The following is a 22,450-nucleotide window of genomic DNA, read 5'->3' as shown; positions in this document are numbered from 1 at the left end:
GCGTGAAAATATATAACTGTGTATATGCTCCAAATAAGGATACATAACAAGACTCTACAGTTGATACAAATACAGAACATTTGACATCATCTGCTAATGTGAATGCAAACGCCAATGTACTGTATGATGTAATATTAAAAACACTTTATCCCCTATATATTAAAAAAAGCTGTATAAGTGCTGCAGCTCACATATGAAAGCCCACTGAATAATTGATCAACTGGGCTGCACGGTCACGTGATACATCTGTCCTGCTACATTCAACACTACACAGCGGACAACCCAACCCATCCGGTATGAAACTCCTCATGACCCAATCTGGCAGTGTCCCAGTCAGTTTCTATGCAGAATATTAATCCACCACATACGCACAAAACAAAATGTTCATTACCCTCACTTTGTGCACAGATTAGAAACCACACAATAGGCTGCGACACAAAAGAGCTCAAACAACGAGAATTATCTCGGTCAGATTAGATGAGCGTGGAACTGAGAGCTTGAAACTCTCACAGCAACTACACACTGATTGGCTAAAGAATTGCCGTCGGATCCCATTAAGATCCAAGACAATTGCAGGAATATAATCGTGTTAGAAATGCCCTGATAGGCGAAAAACCACCGTGTTTTACAGATGCCAAAGAAGGACTTCGGCAGTGAACCAGATTTGGTCTCACAATAGCCCTTTATGATTACACTCTGCTTGATTAGGCCAGCCTTCACTCACTCACCGAGTTCACTCATCTCATCTCCATTCAGACCAACATAAGGTGGAAGCACTATTTAGAAGCTAATCGCAATTATTTTGTCATTAAGAAGCTTGTAGGGGGCAACATTTTCCCACCCTGGTGGCCTACAAAGACACCATCAAGTGTCATTTATGTAGGTGTGGTTGTTATTATTGTCCATTATCAAAATGAGTCAATCAGTTGCTAGGTAATTTTTTCATCTTTTACAAAAACCGGAAAGTAAAAGAGCAGCAGCGCTGGTGAGCCGCGCTACGATAATGTCATGATCATGAAAAGAATTCCAGTCAGTCAGCTGCACACCTGATTTATTTTTAGACTCGCAGTAGGTGATGTTGGCAGCTCTTGCTTTCCTTCCACATGTTCTAATCTGCGATGATGACTGTATGTGTACCGGTCTGTGCATTTACTTGGATAGCTTTCTTTGTGAGGACTGGCTTAAGTTTAAAACCACTGGAGTGACGAAATTTAGGGAAAGTGAGGAGCTTTTGAGCACTCCTTCCCTTTTCACATATATTCAAAGACCTATTTGAAGATGAACCTGGATTAGCCTGGTTTGAGAGCTAATAATGCAATATATGGACAAAGAGCACAAAGATAACCACGTGTGTTTAATGGGAGTCAGTAATCAGGAAACAGTCCCACAGCCTTTTTTCTAATTGGTTATGACTGCTAGACAAGGGAAGTGACAAACCGGACAGCAAGTGTATTTTTAGCTGCCCGTAACCACAAACAACAGAGTCAGGAGTGAAGGAGGTTGTGGCTGGAGATTAAACAAGCCCTGTGGTCTCTCCTGAGTACATCTGATTACATTATGTAAAATAGCACATCCTGAGTTCAAAGAGCAAAGAACAGAGTGGGGAGAACTCGGGAAAGACTATCGGAAAAGCCCACGAACACTGTAACCAAGACATCAATGTTACCATGTGGTCATAAAACATAAACTCACCTTCTGTAGGCTGGTTGGATTCAGCTGGGTTTTGTCTATTATCTTCACCGCCACCTAGAGAGAGAAAAGACAGGAAGACAGGGGAAGTAAAAGAAAGGGAGGGAAGGGGGGAGAGAGAGCGGGATGCAGACAGGAAAAAAATAAAAGATAACCAAGATGTCAAAGCTAATTCCAGTTTTGTATTTGTGCAGTTAAAACTTTCATTGAAATGAATTCTTATTATTTCACTATTGTGCGGTGAGGTGACTTTGTCAAAACATGTCACAGCTGAATCATCCATTCAGCCTGAACACACCTAAAAGCTTCTCTATTCAGTAATTCATTAAGACGTGAAGCATTGATTTGCAGAGATCAAAGCAGAAATACAAATTCCCTCTTGACTATGACTATACTGTGAATCAAGAGCCTTTACACACTGAGAAAGGCAACTTAAAGCAGGGAGCAAGAAAAGTTTGGGTAAATATTCTCAATTGGCAACCATGTCAGCAGTCATTTGCATCCATCTCAATAATCACCCCAAAGTGCTTGAGGAAACTGACATAGTCTCCTCACTTTGAGAGCTCAGCAGCTTTCACTGACTATCTGTGCCATACTGCAGAGTCAAAAGCAAGCCACTATATTATCTTGAGAAGTTTTAGTTTTTCATACACTGATATGTTGCCCCCCACCCCTTAGCTCCCTTGTAGCACACATAAAGTCATCCTGTACTACTAAATTCTCAGGTTAAACACCATTTAATGTCTGAGCTGATTGCTCACACACAAGTCTAGAAAAGTTCACAGCTGCATGTGTGAAAAAAGTGCTATGCTAAGCTTTTTTTATATGCGTAAATAAATTAGAATGACAGTTTTTATAGCCTAACCACAGGTAATTACCATAAAATCTTTTCTTAGCCTGACTACAGAGAGCAAAGGGGTCTAAGGATCAAACTAGTAGCTGTTTGCTGACTTGATATTTGAAATCCTTCACGCGTTTTACAGCCTCCATATGTCTCTTGAGACTCTTCAACCAACTGACAGTATCAAAGCTCTTAAAGATGCGTTTGTTCCTTCTTTTTGCACTGTACTTTGTACTGAATGGATGCTGTTGTCTCAATTCAGAACTGGAAAGGAGAAGCTGCTGTTGGCTTTGGTGCTAAGATAATATATTCATAAAATGCATTAATAAAGCAAACAGAAAAATATCGAATTAACATCTGTGCAGTTAAAAATTAACTTAGTCTGTCAAAGTTCCACTTTCCTGATCGAATAAACCAGTAGGTTACAGAACGCTGTGTTGTTTGCCCAACTTTATTGCACCAAATGGCGCATGTAAATGTACGTACTTTTTATTACATTGCACAAAGTTAGCATATCACACGTATGGGGACAGAGCATGAGTCCAGCTATAACTGTGAATGCTGTCCATGGCTGCAGTTTGGACTTAACCAAAAGAATCTGTATCTTGGATTTACACTAAGTAACAATACAGGAGAATTTAAAGATGCATAAACGTATTTGCTCGTCTGCCATTCTTATAGGGTTTAATGTGATTTCAGCCCACCCTTAGCAGCAATAAAAACTTCAACTCTTCTGGGAAGATTTTCCACAAGGTTTAGGAGTGTTTCTGGGAATATTTGATCATTCTTCCAGAAGTGCATTTGTGAGATCAAACACTGATGTTGGACGAGAAACAACCCCACATCATAATTCCATCTCCACCAAAACTTAACACTTGGCACAACGCAGTCAGAACAGTACCATTCTCCTGGGAACCCCCAAACACAAACTCATCCATTTGATTGTCATATGAACAAGCATGATTTGTCACTCTAGAGAAAAGGTTTCCAATGCTCTAGAGTCCAGTGATGGCATGCTTTACACCACACCAAAACTTTGCATTCTGATGGAAAGCTTGGCTGCAGCTGCTGGGCCATTGAAACTCTTCATACAAAAATCTCCATGTGCAGTTCTTAAACTACTTTATCTTTAATAGCAAGGTCATCTCATGGCTGGACTTCTTCCACAGGTGGCATCGTATCACGGTACCATGCTGGAATTTACTGAGCTCCTGAGAGCAATTCATTCTTTCACAAATGTTTGCAGAAGCAGCCTGCAAACATGAGACAGGCGATTTTATTCACCTGTGGCTATGGAAGTGAATAACTTCTGGAAATATAGTGAATGTATCACACAGTGACAAAGCCCTAGGTTTTAACATTTTGTTGGGTATAGGAGTTGCACGACTCATCTCAAATCAAGTGATTTATACAACATTATTGTAGGATGTGTCCCCCCCCCCACACTCTACCCCCAGGGAGCTGTGCCTTAACCATGATCTCCAATCATAACCATGTCTAACATTAGAAGTATCATAGGAGCGGATCTTGAAGAGATTTTGTCATCATCTATGTTCATCTGCTGAATTACATTCTAGCACAAAGATTGTAACCTCTGTAGAAGACACACTGATAACATTAAAGATGAATAATATCACAAAAACATACATTTTTTCTAAAGCATTACTGTGCCTCTGGCCTTATAAGAGCTTAATAAGCATGCTTCAGTGGATGCAGGCTGTTGGTAAGCCTGGTAAGGGGGGAAACCAGCAAGCAGATGCTGAGTCATGGTGATGAGAATACAGGTTATTCATCTAAAACCACTTTCCCTAAGAACTATGGCACAAATTGTTTTGTAATTTAATTTGATACAACCCCAGAAGCCAAACTTGATAATAACACCAAGAAACAGTCTAACAGGGAGAGGATGGAGCAAAGTGAAAGACTGCAGAAAGGCCTACTATGTGTAGAAAAACACAGTATGCAGGTGGTGTCTATTTGTAGCCCTTCTTAGGTGGGCAGGTGCACAGACAGACTCCCTTCCTCTCTGCTTCCTCCTGTCACGGACGAAGCTCAGGTTTAGGCACGTATTTGCGTGTCTGTTGATGTACAGTACGCCTACAGGTGTTGGAACGGTCCTCATGTGTCACTCTGCTGCATCAACTTCCACTATTCCCTTTGCATGAGTCAGTGAGATTCATTTAATTTCCTCGACACGATGCCGGGCAAATATTTTCATTTTTGTTAGCAGACAGAGATTTGATGAATGAGTGGACGGCACAAAAATCATACACAAGGCCTCTGTGTGCATGTGGGTGCGTGTGTGTTCACGCTAATGGATTTGAGGGTAAATAATTCAGTTTCACAGTGACAGAAGGGCACTGTGCATCAGTGTTAATTATTCAGCCCAGTCGTAACACAGGGGCCATATGCTCTTCACAGTATGCAGGACTTGTGATCGTGTGTGAATATTTAGACAGCGAGGACACAAAGGGGAAACTTTGCATCGCTCGTGTGCTCGAGTGCTTTGCGCGTTTCCTCTACACTCTGATTTCCCTTTAGGCTCTGTTATCAAAACCACAGAATCATGATATCTGTGTGCTAAAGGGAAGTATTTTAGCATTGTATAAGGTCATATGCGATGAAAAGAAAGGCATGACTGTAATACAGGGAGCAGGGCTGATGTATGAAATGTACGACAACAAAAGTTATTTTCACGTCACATCTATGCAAATAAGTGCTCTGAATGTTGTATGCATATTTGCTTCTACACACTTCTATGCACTCTAAAACAAGAAGCACAGTTTATACCATACTTGCCATATAAGTGCTAATGAGTATGTCCATATTTTCAGTGCTTTGTTTTCCTCGTTTCTATATTTAGCTCTCCAAGTAAATTTGCTCTCTGCGGAGACTAAGAGGATATTGAGAGCTTCTAAGAACAAGGGTCAAATTCCTTCCATGTGTCAGCAAGAAAGCTGCAACATAGACTGAAAAAGATAAACAGATCAACAGATAATTTGATTGATTTGTTATTTACGTTAAAACTATTTGTAAACATAATTCAGAATTAATGGAAAGTGACCATTTACTCTAAACCTAATGCCTTAAAAGCATTAAATTACCATGACATTCATGCTCATATGTAAACTTGATGGATGTAGCCTCCAGGTCTGTGAAGCAGTCCTAATGGCCAGATGGTGACTCTTCGTGGTAGAAAAAGTCATCTATGGTATACAAGAGTCTGAGAAAACAATTCTGCTTCTCACTTAAGTTTTTGCCTCAGGCAAGCAGTTTATAGCCTCAACAGATAGTTTCAAATCTTCTTCATTGCAGAAAAATTTGGTCATTTTGTAACTTACTGTCCTGTTTACTGTGAAATAGGCATGTCTACCTTGTGAGTGTGCAATACAATTATCAGAATGAGTTAACCAAGCTAGCTAATGCTAACATTCGCTAACGAGTTCTGCTCTCTCATCCAGTTTTCAAAGACTGCAACAGAGAAAGCGACAAACCCAAGGCTTCAAACTTGGACAATAAAAGACAGGGTTCAACACTGGCTGCAAGTATATTTTATGTACAATCTATATCTGATTGGTTTCCCCCAATATTGCCACTATATGTATGATAAAACCACACTAATAATAAATTATATCAATCCCAGGTCACCAATAGGTGGACTGTGGATTTTGATGGACAGTTTCTATTTTACTCTCTCGTATTTACAGTAAAGGTATTTTTCATCTGTGCTGCCTTTTCCTTTGTGATGGTCAATTTATGCACACAGGAAACACACAGAAAGAAACGGAGGGTTAAAGCTGAGATGGGTTTACACGTAAAATGTGGTTAAAGAAAACGAAGCAAAGAAGAAAGTCAAACTACACTTTTTAACATTTTAAATTGAGCACTTTATTTAAAGACATTTGAATTCAAAAGTTATTTTACTTGAAACGAGAAAATGACATTCTGTCATTATTATATTATTAGACTGCACGCCAGTTCATTAAAAAAAAAAAAAAGAATAATAAACATTGTTGAAATAATGTTGAACGTTTTTAAGCTACTTAAAAATAAAACGTACTGGACTGTAATGTTTGTTTGAGGGAGTTTTAACTGGACCTCCTTAAATTTTAATTAAATACCCCTGATATAGAAAAGTCATGACATTATAGGACTACGTCTTAATTTCAGTTAAGTTTACAAATAATGTTGTCCGCTGAGTAAGTTCATAGGGGCGTATGGTAGAGGCAAATGTTACCATTAGTATAGCTCAGCATGCGTGTGAATTGACGTGCGTGTTCGTTTGGGCAGACAGAGGACACTCTGTCACGTGGAAGTGAGTCTGTGCAACCTCCTTTTTGGTTCACAGGACCTTTTGTTGTTTTTCTACACAGTTAAACCTCTGTTTATCACATCTGGAAAATCTATGTCAGTAAGTGTCTTTCTAGGTTCCTGCTACGATAACATTCGTTTTAGTGGGTCATGTTCTTTCCACCTGTTTTCTCCCTTACTCTGATCCATGTCTTTGCATTCTGATGAGCCAGCAAAGGCTCTCAGGCACACAAAGTGGCGCCTGACCTTCTCGGCAAACAGTGGGTAGCACACTCAATGTGTCTGTTTTACACTTGCATTAAAGGACACAGAACAGATCAAACTGTTACCGGTTAGACCTGAGAGAATATTTATTCCCTGGGCACTCAATACCGATATGACCTGATGCTTTTTAAAACTCAGAGGATTAAAAGATGCAAGTGGCTAAGACAGACATGAGAAGGACCTCCGAGGTGGATCGGGGCTGTCAGTGAGCCCTGCGGGTCCTACTGAGTGAAAGACAGTGAGCAGATCGCAGGTCATCGTTTTCTCCTTAGAGAAACAGGAGCTTTAATTACAACACATCAAAGCAGGGCATCTATCACTCTGACAAGGCAGCAGTGTATGACTGTGAGTGGGTGAAAGGGAGCGAGAGGTTGTCCTCACTGGGAAAGCTAACATGGTCAAGTACAACATTGTCATGACAGGAGATAATTCGTTCATCTGACAGCCAGAACACGGCCGAAAACTGGGTCTGACTGCAAGTAGATCAATGCCTTATCAACTAATTCATGTATAATCATTTTGAGTTGATAAATAAATAGCGATACCATCATTCTGTCACGTTGTGGTTTCTATGCGGCGAGGCATAACTTGAAAAAGATGCAAATAATTCAGCCGTGAAGCTGAAATATTTTTCTTTTAAGTGAGCCTTCTTGCATTGTTACCAGAACTGAAACTATAAATGAAAAGGTCACTCAGAGTATTTAGTACAGTATGGCTTTGTTGGTTTCCTGTGAGGGTGAATTAAATATATTCATGTTTTAAATAGGTCGAATAAAACAAGAACACTCCTAAATAGGGATCTGAACTTAAATCAACCAACAATGAAAGAAAACTGCAGTCTTAATTGTTAACATGGAGCAATGAAAGAGTCGGCCACAGAGGGCCACAGAGTTTCTTAATCTTTGAATTCAGGTGTTTTCCCATCGCCGCAGGTGCCTTTACAAGCATTTATGAAAGAATGGGTTGTTCCAAAGAGCTCACTGAATTTGATCGTAATATTGTAATAGGATACCACTGTTGGAACAAGTCAGTTCATGAACCTTCTTACCTCCAAGATATTCAACATTTAACTCAGAGTGGTACTATTGCAAGGGGTTGAGGAACCGCTCATTTAAAGTTACAGAGCGTGGTTGCCGAGTGCTGATGCACATGGTGTGTAAAAGTTACCAAAGATTTGCTGACTCGGTGACTGCAGAGCTTCAAACCCCCTGTGACATTAATATCAGCACAAACAGTTTGTGCCAGGAGCTAACGCTGACTCCTTAATCCTAACTTTTGATTTTGTTCAACATTTTTTATGCACAAACTTTAAAAGTGTTAGAGGGGGTCGAGTTTGGTGGCTTCTAGATCATGTTTCTGCATTTTGCAGATAGGTTGGGTTCGTCATACAACGACCTCCAGCTTGCCCTGGGTTCCAAGTTATAGTTCAAGTGTAAGACCATGAGTCACAGTCAGAAAAGGGTGCCCACTCTAGATTGGGAATGAGTTGCTGGCCAAAAGTGGAGGATTTTAAGTATCTTGGGGGGGTCTTGTTCAATAATAAGGGTGAGCAGAGCGGGAGATTAACAGGTGTTGGTACTGTGCCCACTTGGATGTGCACGCTATACTGGTGTGTCATGTTGAAGAGAGAGCTGAATGTGAAAGTGGAGCCGTTGATCTACGTTCCTGCCTTCACCTGTGGGAACAAGCTCTGGGTGGTGATGGAACAAATGAGACTGTGAATAGAAGTGAAATGGGCCTCCTCCATGAAGGGTGGCTGGGCTCACCTTAGAGACAGGGTGAGGAGCTCGGTCATTTGGAAGGAACTCAAAGTACAGTTGCTCTGAGAAAAAAGCAGCGGGTTGAAGCTTCAGGCTTCTGACCAGGATGGGCATATCCTACTGGGAGGATTCCCTGGTGCAGTTTCAGGACGTGCTGGAGAGATTACACATTTTGGCTGACTTGGGAACACCTTGGTGTCCCCCCAGAACAGCTGGAGGAGGTGGCCTGAGAGAGGGAAGTCTGAGTGTCCCTGATTAGACTGCAGCTCAAATGACCCAGCAGTAGCAATTTGTGTTAAATAACTAATAATATTATTACTCATTTTATTCCAGCTTAGCATCTGTTTATTGTTGTGGTAGTTTGTCCTTTTTCCGTTCTCACCTTTACCGTTCATGCACCGCAACAAAACAGAAAAAAGGCAGGTGGAGGTCATGATAACAAAAATCTGAGTCGATGACAACTCATGAACTACAAACCTACTGCACAGAGTCTTGCAGAGAAAGAATCACCGACTGAGCTTTTCAGTCAACTTAGTGAGCACAGCTTAGTCACAAACTACTTAAAACAGAGAAGTTGTTGGTGTAGCAGATTTAAAATACCTTAAACTGCTGATCCTTTGCTGTTAGCTGTCCTTTTAGCAAATAATGCACTGCTGCTGATCAATATTCCATATAAATATTGGATCAGTGCATCACTATATTATATAACACAAATAAAACGCACAGTATAAACGTTATAAAGCAAAGATTAAAAATTTGTCGCACCTCTCGTCCAGTCAGGACATGTCGTGCCAGCTTCACTTTGGCAAAATTCCCCTTCCCAATGGTTTTGAGGAGGCGGTAATTGCCAATGTGAGGGTGCTCCTCTGTGGAGGTGAAAGAGTTGCGGCATCGTGGCAGGCTGTGACGACTCGCGGACTTTGTTGGGGGGGCTTGGGGTTCAACAAAGCCGTCCACCGAAGAGTGCTGCAGGGAAAAAAAGTGGAGATCAGCAACATCCTTTGATTTACACAGACACCAATATTATTTAAGTAGTTTTGTGGCACATTTCCAAACTGATCATTTTGCTATACAGGCAAAACATACAGAAGCAATGCAGTACTGTTAAAGCTGAACTTTGAAAGAGTAGCTTTGCCCCAATTCCAGAGTTGGTTTCACAATGAGGATCTATACAGAAGTATTTGGGGGAGAATCAAAATCTCGGTGCTTTAACGCCTTAAACCTAATGACCCTATCATTCACAGTGTAAGAGTCAATATCAGAAGAAACTGAACTTCAGACTGTGTGTCTTTGACAAAACCAGCAAAAAACGTGTAACACACAGGCACATTTTGTGATAACAATGTTGCTGGTTCCACAGTCAAAACCAATAACAAGCGTCTCTGTGATACAGCATGTGAAGGTGAATTAGGAACAGCTTGCTATAAGTACTATGCTGGCACAGGCTATATGCAGTCTCCTCTGGTCCTCTCCTCTACAACAGCTGCTAATGTCAGTCCAGGTCAGAGATCCCATGATCCTCTGCTCCTGAGCACCACACCCAGCCAGAGAATAAAGCCTTGGTCTGGTTACCCGGGCTCCCCTGCTCCCATTTCACTGGGGAAACGCTACACCCTGCTGTGTGCGCAACACCTCAGCTAGCCTCACTGAGGGAGTGCTATGATGCATGTGTACATTTCACAGCATAAATTTATATTAAATCCCGACAAAGTCAGATGGTTTTGTTTGTAATGCCTCTTTTAGATCAGAGAAATGTGCATGTGTTGTTTTTGCAGCGGGTAAATGCCACACTAGTGCCTTTCAAGTCAATTTTAGATCGCACCTGTAATGAGGCCAGTTTGACCTTCAGCCACACAACTGTGTACACACACACACACACACACACACACACACTTGGCTTAGGTTCTCTAAATCAGCAGTGGAATATTTGGACAGGCAAATGACTCTGGGCTCTTGTGATTGATTAATGCACAAAATTTGTTTCACTTGTCCATCCATTGATCCCAGACACTGAGATGATGTCTTCAGGGGGGCAAACATGAGGCATAACACACCTGTGCACATACACACACACATTAATAAAAAAAGATGAAGAAGAAAGCCAGAAGAGAGCTACTTCTGTTTTGCTGCACTTAAAGCCACTTGTCTTTCTGAGTAATAAGCTGTTATGCAATGCAGTTCAGCTGCAAGTGGGCCCTGGGGCTGCGTGCTGGAGTCGAACAGAGGGAGCCTGGGCTGGCTGGCTACTGCCAGTGATGCTGAGGCAGTGCTTTAATAGCCACCCAGAAGTCTGTGTCTGTGTCTGAGAGTGCAGCATTAGACAGACAGTTACATTAGCACTCCTATGAGCTGATGCATTACTGAACACTGGCAGATCATTGTTCAGTAATGTATCGGACAATGAGAGCAAGAGAGGACCGATGTCTTCATGTAAAAGTTAACAATAGGGTTTGTTAAGTTATGCAACTTTGCTGAAGAGGAAATGCCTTTTTTCACTTGAATTTTAACCACCTCAACATGACAACCCGGGCAAACACGTGCTCAGAAATATAGAGGCAAAATAAAAGCCCTCTCTGTAAGTCTATGAATAGGTCAACCATTAAAAAAAACAAAAAAGACTGCCTGCAGCCTTAAAGGAGGCTTCTGTTTCCAGGAAAGAAAGAAAAAAAATCAGACGAACCCAGATATGTCACAGCCTGTCAGCACACTCACACACAGACACACACACAGAGGAGCAGCCCTCATCTGTTCTGATCTCTGAAGAGCTACATTATTGTGGATGTGCGCGCCATAATTGGGAGTGGGTGGTCGTTCATAAACATTCCTCCACACGGCGCATGAGAAATCTCCTGTGATTAATTCAAGTCGTTCTTCGCCCTGTTGTCTGCGTGTTGGTTCGCTGAACAACAACACGCTGCCTCCTCCTCAGCAGCACCGAGCGTGCTCCTACAGCAGGGCCCGATAGGTTATGGATGTTACATTGCGATGCTACCGAGCCTTGCAATTGAAAAGTAGGGCAACATCCCCCCCTCTCACACACACCCTATATATTGACGTCGTGGACTAGAAAATACCCCCCCCAGCTGCACGAGTGGAGCAACACCATTTTCTCACAGGCCACACAGACACCTCATTCTCAGTGTTAACATTCAAGCCTCGCTTGTGCCATTAAAAGCGGCATAATACTGACGCAGTGCGTTGTTCAGGGTAGCCTTGTTGTGTAGAGAGAGCGAGGCAGTCACAGCCGGGCCGCACTTTTATTCTAAGCTATTTCTACGCTCCATGCTTTCATTCCCATCAGAAGGGAGGGGGGGTGAAAAAAAGCTGCTGTGCTCATTGGTCGAGTCACTCTGCAACACTGTAGCCTCACGAAGAGCTGCCATTAACCTGCACCGGCCAGTGCGCAAAATAACCACATCCCCGGGTCGTTACCACTCCGTCCCCACGCCCGGTATCGCTCAGGTGTCTCCGGACAGCTGCACTTACGTTCTCGGTGTCACGCTCGTTCACTGTGGGCAATGGCGTTCTGGTCGACATCTTGTGTGCTTCATAGGCCGCTCAGCGATGCGGCGGGCTGGGTAGAGCAAAAGCAGACACGGCGCGGTCCGTGAGGGAGAGCGGCGCCTCTGTTCTTCTCTACATCCCCTGTGAACACCGCAAATAGCGGCCCTTTTACCGCAGCATAGCGCACACAGGGCCCCGCCGGCACGCCAGATTTTCTTATCGGCTTTGTACACTTCCCTTCAGGTAGGCTAGTGGCAGACAGAAAAGGAGGAAAGAGAGAGACTGGGAGAGGGAGCGAGCGGGAGGGAGAGAGAGAGAGGGGGGCAGGCCAGGAAGATGCGTCGGTAGCGGACGGGTCTGCGCAGCTCATCTCAAACCTCCCACCAGGAAGGATGATGGGATCTCTCGCCCTCTCTCTCTCTCTCTCTCTCGTGCACATACACTCTCTTTGTCTGCTCCAGAGCTCATCATTCAAGTCACCAGAAAGCAGTTAAGGGCACAGTTGGAACAGTCACCGGCAGATTTAGACCAAATCCAGCTACAGGGAGTGTGCTGCCTGCCAAACAGGTCTACACTGCTACTGAACAATGCCCTAAAACCTGACAGTGGCTGTACAGACGTATTTTATCACGCAGTATCGTAGAGATGTTGAGGTAGACTCACTAAATAAGTGGCTCAAATGTGGCTGGAACAATATAAATTAAATGGCTTATTTCTGTTATTTTATGCTATGGGTTTTAATTTAGTGCTTACTCCATGATGGGTTTGAAGAAGACAATGAGTTGGAGAGGCCTAGTTTAGGGATAACGCCCGTGTCACGGTATGAACTGGGCAGACTTTGCCATCTGTCGGAGAGTTACAGCACTGCACCCGTCATTGTTCTACTTAATCCTAAAATTGCAACAGCTATTTTTTATTTTAATTTTTTTTTTTTGAGTGATCAGAGAGCAAATATATGAACAACCTTTAGATTCCTAGAGACATATTTTGAATTTTTCATGCTTTTACCTTTTTTTGTTTGTTTTTTAGGGGTGTGGTTGTGACAGTGCGCACGCAGATGTGCGTGCGGAGTTCTTCCACTAGGGGTCATTATACGCCTGCAGTATCCTTCATATTTCCTTCGTGCAACCCCAAACAAACGCCATGCCGTTGCTCGTTGATTTGCTTTCATCCTCCGAGTACATTAACATGTCATAATGTGATTGGGGAATAAGCAGGGCGGCAGGCGTTAAAGTCCATTAATGAGTCTCTTGTATGAGATGTCGTGGCTTCTTTGTCTCTGCAGTAATATTGTGGAATTCAGGCAGACAATCGCATCTCACTGGATGTTACACGATTGATGATTTGTCTCACACAGTGTGTCACAATAACTGATGGATACAGAACATGAAAGCCGTCGAGAACATTAAGCCTGTTTTGGAGGTTTTGAGGAATCTGTAGGTTGTTAGTTTTAGTGTTTGCCACTTCCATAACAGTTCAAAACGCCTTCCTCTGTAGTCACATTAGAATGTTCAGATAAATGTCACTGAAACATGCTTTGCCTTTAATATATTTATGTATGTGTTTTGTTAGCAGTATCCAAATAATATGCAAAGAGATAAGACGGTTCAGTGTAACCAAATGGGTCTAACACAGAATCTTGGCATGTAGATGGGCATTTTTGGAATTCTGCATCTTATCCCAGCATGGATCCAATCCCAGCATAGCAGATCTTATCCCCTCTGAGCCTTAACAACTTGGACCAGCTCAATTATTTCAGCCGAACACATCCTCTTACTACTGATAGTGAGATTTTTGGCAGGGTTATTCTGGGATCTATTTTAGATACAATTATTGAATTTTATTTGTGTTGAATTCAATTTGTATTTATGTTCATCAGAATGACTGAACAGTTCCCCTGGAGAGTTTAAACAGGAAAACACCCAAACCGATAATAATTCATGGTTTTCTTTTTGATCTGAGCTCCAAAGTGTTTTTCTTCTCTGCGCTGAAACATCCTGGGAGCACGCTCCGTTCCTGCCTGGGATTTGCATTCTACCTGAGTTGCACTCCTGAGGAATGTAATGGGCACTGACACCGGTTTAATGAGTGCATGTACACCCAAGGCCAAATGCAATTACATGCTCTCACAGGCAACTATCAAAAAAGAGGCAGCTGTTAACAGCCATTCATCGCGGATGGTCATGCAGCTAACTGTATTTGCAGGACAGGGGGTGAGAGGAAAGAGTAGGAAGACAGAGAAAGAGGGGGAGAGAGGCTAAACTCATTATAAGAGCGATAGTGGAATAGCATCTGTCATCACTGGCAGTTTACCATATCTCCTTTTCCCTGACTCAGTCTCACCAGTGAGAGTCAAGCCATGCAGCCTCTCCAGTCAGTAAAAATGTTTGCCACACATCCTGCAGAAGTGTGGGAAATAACAGGAACTGCTTTTCAAAAAAGAAGATGTTTTATAAAGTTTTGCATGCGCCCCAGTATGTGCCTCTCATGCACTGCTATTATGTGATGTAAAAAAAAAATCAACAGCATTTTTTTTTAAATCCTTAAAGGCCTTCCAAATATCTAGGTTATTGAAACTGGTAGACTTGACACGGTTCAACCTGTGTCAGGTCTTGTCCTGTGTCAACAACAAGAGGTTTTAAACTTTTTTTCCTTCAGTATATGCAGTTCTATTCCCCAAGATTTTCATGTGTAACACAGTTATATATTACTGCTTCTATAGGAATTAAGAGAATAAGTAGGAGTCATATCCTGCTCACCAAATGCACTTGATTAATTGATCATCAGCAAGTGTGACTGTGTCCACAAAAGCAAAAGTTTTGGCAGTTTGCTGGTCCAGAGCATTCAAGTGTGTGTAAACACAATGCCACATTCTTACCAGGAATGGACATCCCAGGAAATTCTCCTCAAGGTCAGAGTGTGCAACAATTCAAGCAACTGCAAAAAACCCAAGAGCTACATTTTAGACTCTACAGACCTCGGCTAGCATGTTAAATGTTAACAAGTCGACAAATACTGAACAAGTATGGGTTGTTTGGAAAAGCTGTCAAGAGAAAGCCTCTTCTTTCTAAAAGGAAAATAGCAGCATAGCTTATATTTGCAAATTTGCATCTGAACAAACTATAAGATGTCTTTGGACAGACGAGACCAAAGTGGAGATGTTTGACCATAATGCACAACGCCACTGCTGGTGAAAACCGAAAATGGCATATGAGTTATAAAGCACCTGCCCACCTTGCAGTCACTGAGTCGACTGTGAACTTCTCTGTATTGTAAGTGTGAGGCCATCTGTCTAACAGCTTGGCCAAAACTGGCTGAGGCAACAGGACAATGATCTCAAGCATAAGAACAAATCTACAAGATAATGTTTAGAATCAATGTGCTGCGGTGACCCGAAGTCCTCAGTTCAACTGAAATGCTTAAAAGAGCCGTGCATAACAAATGCCTGCAAACCTCAATGAACTGAAGCAATGTTGTAAAGAAGAGTGAGCCAAAATTCCTCCACATTGTGGAGGAATTTTGGCTCACTCTTTATCTATTTGAAAGCCATACAGAAAACAGTTTACTTCAAGTTACTCTTGCTAAAGGTGGTTCTACAAGCTACTGAATCATGCGGTGTAAGTTTTTCACAGGAATGCATAGAGTCCTGTAAAAACTTTACATAATAACTTTATCTTCTAAATTGCTTTTCTCCCAGTGTGTGCTCTACAGTAGCTCTAATCACTGCGTTTACCTAAAACACGCAAACGTATTACAAATGAAAAAAAGTGATCTGCAGACATTCCTTCTTTAAAACCTGTTAACTGCACACCTTACAAGGCAGAGCTTGCACTCCTGCTGTCTGCTCTGACAAGTCAATAAAACCCACTGGTATGCTGAACATTTTTGGAAGGCAACAAAGATATGGGGCTGCAGTGGAATTTGATCAGGCAGGGATCCATCCTTCTGTTCATTACAGAGATTTCCAGCAGTAACACACCCTCCAGGTGAGTACACCTCGACCTGAGGAAAAGTATTACTGACTGGCACACCAAGAGCTCATGCCCACCCTTGGCCTACCCTCACCTGCCTGTCTTTGTGGCTGTCACACAAGCATGTGTTCACGCCCTGGGAAGGCTGGCAGGGAAGTAGAAATTATGAAAACAGTTGAAAATCCAGGGCAGATGTCAAGCAACACAGTAGGATGGATGAAATTGGGTGTAAGTGAGTGCAAGCTCAAGACAAATATGCAAAGTTGTGAATTTTCACAATCATGGTGAGCAGTTTTCTATAAATTTTCCTGCAGGTCTGTTTTACAGGCTCATTCGTACAGTTATACTTTAGATAATTACACTGCTCAGGTTAGTGTAAATAATAATATGTGGTCACCAGTCTACATCACTAGCCACTTTATTAAGTATACCTGTTCAACTGCTCCACGTTGAACAGGTGTACCTAATATTCAGCCAATCACATGGCAGCAGCTCCATGCATTTCACCACGTAGACATGGACAGATAACCTGGTTAAGTTCAAACTGAGCATCAAAAGGGGGAAGAAAGGTGATTTAAGTCACTTTGGTTGTTGCTGGTCTGACTGTTTCAGAAAAAGAGAATTTTTCTGGGTGCCTTGTTGATTCCAGTGGTCAGAGGAAAATGGCCAGACTGTTTTGAGCTGATAGGAAAGCTGAAAGTGATGCAGAAAAGCAACATGTTGAACCGTAAGCAGATGAGCCACAGCAGCAGAAGACCAAACTGGGTGCCACTCCTGGTTGCTAAGAACAAGAAATCGAGGCATAAACAACATGAAAGCATGGATCCATCGTGCTTTTTGTCTAAAGTTCAGACTGTTGGTGTTGTTGTAATTGTGTGATATATATTTTCTAGGAACACTTTGGGCTCCTTAGTACCAATAGAGTATCATTTAAACACCACAGCCTTCCTGAGTATTTTTGCTGATCATGCCCATCCATTTATGATCACATCTTCTGATGGTTGCTTCGAGAATGATAATGTGCTATGTCACAAAGCTCAAATCATCTCAAACTGGTTTCTTGAGCATGGCAGTGTGTTTGCTGTACTTAAATGACTTCGGTAGTCATCAGATGTTAGTGCAGTAGAGCACCTTTGGGATGTGGTGGAACAGGGTATTTAAATGTGGATGTGCAGCCTACAAATCTGCAGCAACTGTGTGATGCTATCATGTCAGTATGGACCAAAATCTCTGAGGAATGTTTCCAGCATTTTGTTGAATCAGCACCACAAAGAATTAAGGCAGTTCTGAAGACAAAAAGTGGGACCAACCCAGTACTAGCAAGGCATACCTAATGAAGTGGGTGTTAATGTGCTGTTTATTGTGATAGAGATAGGTGTAAAATGATGTGCTGTCCTAAAGATTGCAACAGCACTTACTGGAAAATGAAAGACGTGCCAATCAAGGATAGTCTGCACATGCCCACACAGTCTGCAGAAGTCTGTTAAGGCAGTGGAAGTGAAAACACCGGTGTAGATGGAGAACAGGGAGTTTATTTGAGCATTTATACTATACAGAACAAACATCAGGGGAGCTACTCCTTCTCCACAGTGTGGTAAGGGCTGCGGAATGACAAAGTGTACATCTTCCTCCAGAAAACGTCTTCAGTTTCTCCGCACATTCTCAGAAAACATAACAAGTCATATATTTTATTGCAGCATGTCATTTTTCAAATGTTTGTCTCTTTCTATTTCCGTGCATGACCTGGTAGCTTTTTTAGCTTTTTCTCTCCTGCCAGCAATTTAAATATGTGTGCTTGGCCAGTGTGCGTGTATACTCAGAGCATTAGCAACATATCAAAACTCCTCCGGATAAAGAAACATTTTCATGAAATTATCTGTGGCCACAAATGATGCATTCCAGGTCCAAGATATTTCCTCTTTTGGCCCAGCAGCTAATGTTAAACACTGTGCCGAGGAGAAATCTAAACTTTTCCCCTGTTATGAACTCGTATTCTAAAAGGTAGTGCCATTTACTGTTACTGTACTTGGGGATAATTATCATCCTTGCATATCATGTTTTCCCTTGTAATTATGTCATAATTCAAAGGCTTCCCTGGCGAGCTAAAAACGGTCAGGTGCGTCATCATATAACAAACTCTTCTCTGAGGACTGGGCCTATTAATTGTCAGGATATAATTACATTCACAACACCCCGAGGGCCCGTTTCATTCAGTCATCTCGGAGTTACTGCTCCAAACTATAATTAGAGAATGTAATCACACAGGTATGGACCTCCAGGATTTATTTTTCAGCCCGACTGAAGGCTTATTGAAACGACATCTGTGGTTGGGTACCAGGCAAGGAGTGTTTATGGCCTGGCACGTTTTCAACAGCCACATGCAGTGGCACTAAGCAGCATACCACACCAGCACAATTTACATAAACAGATATGCACACATTGGATGGGCGGTTCTGCTAATTAGTTTGAGTGTGTACATTCTTGTTGGATGAGTGGTTTCTTGAGTGGCATGCGTCTATATTATATGAATGCCCTTGTGTGGTTGTGCCACTCTCCCGTGGCACCTTTTGCCAGTGTTAACAACTGACCTCATCCTATTATGCGTTTCCAATCTCAAAGCCATCCAATAAACTACTCATTTCTCACCTCTTCATGCACTCGCTTTCACCATCAAAACACCTCTTACCTCTCTCCCTGACACCCAAAACAGGCCGGGGAGAACATAAAGTGACAGCACCATATGGAGTGACTTTGCGTGATTTCCCAGTAATATGCGATAAATTATTGAGGTTCAACTGCATTTTTTCCCGTTGTGAAGCTAGGGAATACCAAAATTTGTGTAGTGCTGCTTCACACACACCATTTGTGCAGTTAGGGGTTTAGTTGTATTTGGTTCTTTATGGCCTCACTAGTGCCATGGCTTCAGTGACTTGGACTGAAATATTTGTTAACGACAGAATACCTGCAAAACAAGAGACGATACAGTCAGCCTAAGCTGTACTTTCTTTTCTTTTTCTTTTAAGGGACATAGAAAAAGTGGCATTCACACAAAGTAAAGTCCTTTTCTAAAGCACTGATTTTAGCAGTTTGTCCATTGATGTCTTTGCTTTTTGGAATTATATTTTAATGAGAAAGTGGATGTATGAATGCAACACTGAGAAATAGATGCATAATTATTAGTGCCTACTAACATGAACATCAGTTCATTAAAATGTTAAAAAAAAAAAAAATGCGCACAGCGCTGTAATTATTTTTTGGATGAAATTTGGTATTGTAACCATAGAGTATGTATAAAAGAAATCTCCATATTTTGAAGCCCCAGTTTTGGCATTTTAAAAAATATTTGTTTATTTATTCCTTTTGGAGCCAAAAGTGAGTTTATTTAGGTACTAAATTACCAAAGCAAGCATGGTCAGAAACATAAACTGTACCGATGCAACACATGTCTGCTAATTTATGCTCAGTAACACCAGTAGGTGGCTAGAATCAGTAAAGGTGAATTCTAGCAGACTGACAGAAACTGACTTCAGCAGCCAGTGTCAGCCCACCTGTCATTCAAAACAGCCACATCCCTAGCTTTATGCCACACATATCTATATTAGTTACTATACAACATCACCCACAAAACACTGCTGAGGGGTCCAGTTTAGTCTGATTTAAAAACATCAAGATGGCAGTGACCATGTGGCTGTATCCATCTTTTATATAAAGTCTATATGACTTTTTATATAAAGTCTATAGTCTTCCAGACCATCTCCGAGGCAAGCTTTCCCAGATGAATGTGCCTGATCCCATCTGCCGGTGGATCACTGACTTCCTGACGGACAGGAAGCAGCATGTGAGGCTGGGAAAGAATGTCTCGGACTCCCGGACCATCAGCACCGGCTCCCCTCAGGGCTGTGTTCTTTCTCCCCTGCTCTTCTCCCTGTATACTAACTGCTGCACCTCCACCCACCAGTCTGTCAAGCTAATCAAGTTTGCAGATGACACCACCATTATTGGACTCATCTCGGACGGGGACGAGTCTGCCTACAGGAGGGAGGTTGAACGTTTGGTGTCCTGGTGCAGCCACAACAACCTGGTGCTGAATGCCCAGAAGACAGTGGAGATTATTGTGGACTTCAGGAAGCACACAGCTCCACTCCCCCCCATCATCCTGACTGACACCCCCATCACCTCTGTGGACTCATTCCGCTTCCTGGGTACCACCATCACCCAGGACCTGAAGTGGGAGCCCACCATCACCTCCGTCATTAAGAAAGCCCAGCAGAGGATGTACTTCCTGAGGCAGCTGAAGAAATTCAACCTGCCAACACGGACGATGATGCAATTCTACACTGCAATCATCGAGTCCATCCTCACCTCCTCCATCACCGTGTGGTACGCTGGAGCCACTATCAGGGACAAACAGAGACTGCAGCGTGTTGTGCGCTCTGCTGAGAAGGTGATTGGCTGCAGACTCCCATCTCTGCAGGACCTGTACACCTCCAGGACACTGGGGCGTGCAGCTCGGATCTCAGCTGACCCTTCTCACCCTGGACACAGTCTGTTTGACCTGCTCCCCTCAGGCAGGAGGCTCCGGTCCATCCGCACCAGAACCTCTCGCCATAAGAACAGTTCCTTCCCCTCTGGTGTTGAACACATGAACAATAACCGTATGACTGTTCCCACCACTAACACATGACCCTACGCTGTGTTCACTGCATCATTCCATGTTTGGCACTGATCACCACCTGCACTCATGTATATATCATGTATATATCTATCTATCCACTTAGCACTTTTAATTCTTATTCTAATTTTTATTTTCATGTCTATTTAAGCTTAATTTATAACAGTATTTATAACAGTATGTTTGCACTGAAGCACTGCAGCAATTTCCTAATGTTGTAAACCCGCTCAACATTTGGCAATAAAACCCTTTCTGATTCTGATTCTGATAACATTGGGTTTTTATTTTTGTTCATGAGTGGCTTTTAAAGGCTGGAAGTTTCTGCTTGTTGTGCCATCGATGAAAAAACAAACAAACAAAAAAACATGTATTATGAACATAGCGGACTTACTGCTGCTAACACATTATTGTTGCTACATGTTTGGAAGCCAATGTAAACTCTCTTGCTGTTAAAACACCTTCAGTTCATTGTGTTACAGATGTCACAAAATCACATGATATGGAACCAACCGTATAAATTTATTATATATTCTAAAATAAAATTTCTACATTTTTGTCAGCTGTCCATTTGTGCTCAGAGGCTTTCTGGTGGATTTAGAGGCTGGGAAGACAACTGAACTCACTGAGTGCTTCTGCTTTACATTATCATGCTGGACGTAAGACATTAAGGGATAGTAAATCAAGGCCATGGAGTGATGCATAAGGTTAGCAACAATTCTCAAATAAAACTATTCAAACCCTGACTTATTGGTATTAAGGAGACCAAAGTGTGGCAAACAAGTTATGAAAAAAACAGCAAGAAAGAGGGGGCAGCTATTGCATCACTGGAATATTGTATGGAGGAGATGACAGAGGATAACAAACTTGGTGAACTTTCATGACTTTTTCCTTTTGTGTGATCTTCAGCCAGTGGCTTTGGCTTTGATCAGTTCAATAAATCTAACAATGATTAATGAAATGTCTAGCTATATGCAAGGAGATTAAGTTAATTAGCCTGTTACCCTGAGTGGAATATTAATCAAGAACAAGAACCTGAATATGTTGCTCTTCTGATGAGGTTCAGCTCCGGTTTAGTCACAGAAAAAGTGGGTGAGCAATGTTTTCTCATGGGGGTTGAATCATGCATGTACAGCAAAAACACAACTCCAATGAGTGGGGAGCTAAAGATGGGGTTTGGGGAACAATGACACATCATGTATCATCTTACATGTCCCATTGCTGCTCTGACTAAAGCTCTAGACAGCAGCGTGATTGAGTAACAACTTACCATAAAACCCCTCCCAACCAATTTTACATCTAAATATGATGTGTGTGTGTTTGTGTGTGCAGGCTTCGTAGTCGTCCCTGAGCACACGTTTACTCAACACAGCATATTACCGTATCCCCTCTGGATCTCCTTAAATAAGATAGATATGATGGCTATGGCATCATGTTCACT

General features: G+C 42.2%; 1 protein-coding gene across 4 annotated transcripts in view; it reads right to left on the bottom strand.

The window, feature by feature from the left end:
- Positions 1 to 12,740, bottom strand: part of mark1 (MAP/microtubule affinity-regulating kinase 1) — a 36,199-nt gene extending 23,459 nt beyond the window's left edge. For 2 of the 4 annotated variants that reach the window (XM_026189486.2, XM_026189487.2), the window contains exons 1-3: positions 12,352 to 12,736; positions 9,631 to 9,831; positions 1,693 to 1,746 (exon numbers count right to left, since the gene is read on the bottom strand). In XM_026189486.2, the coding sequence (XP_026045271.1) occupies positions 1,693 to 1,746; positions 9,631 to 9,831; positions 12,352 to 12,402 (306 nt within the window). In that variant the 5' untranslated portion in view covers positions 12,403 to 12,736. Of the gene's footprint in view, positions 1 to 1,692; positions 1,747 to 9,630; positions 9,832 to 12,351 lie in introns of all 4 variants that reach the window. The other 2 variants (XM_026189485.2, XM_026189489.2) reach the window with 2 other exon arrangements.
- Between the last annotated feature and the right edge of the window lie 9,710 nt (positions 12,741 to 22,450).

The sequence above is a fragment of the Astatotilapia calliptera genome, chromosome 13 (assembly GCF_964374335.1).
Source record: "Astatotilapia calliptera chromosome 13, fAstCal68.1, whole genome shotgun sequence".
Classification (NCBI taxonomy): Eukaryota; Metazoa; Chordata; class Actinopteri; order Cichliformes; family Cichlidae; genus Astatotilapia; species Astatotilapia calliptera.
Note: the sequence above shows the minus strand (reverse complement) of the source record. Positions and strands in the feature narration are given on the sequence as shown.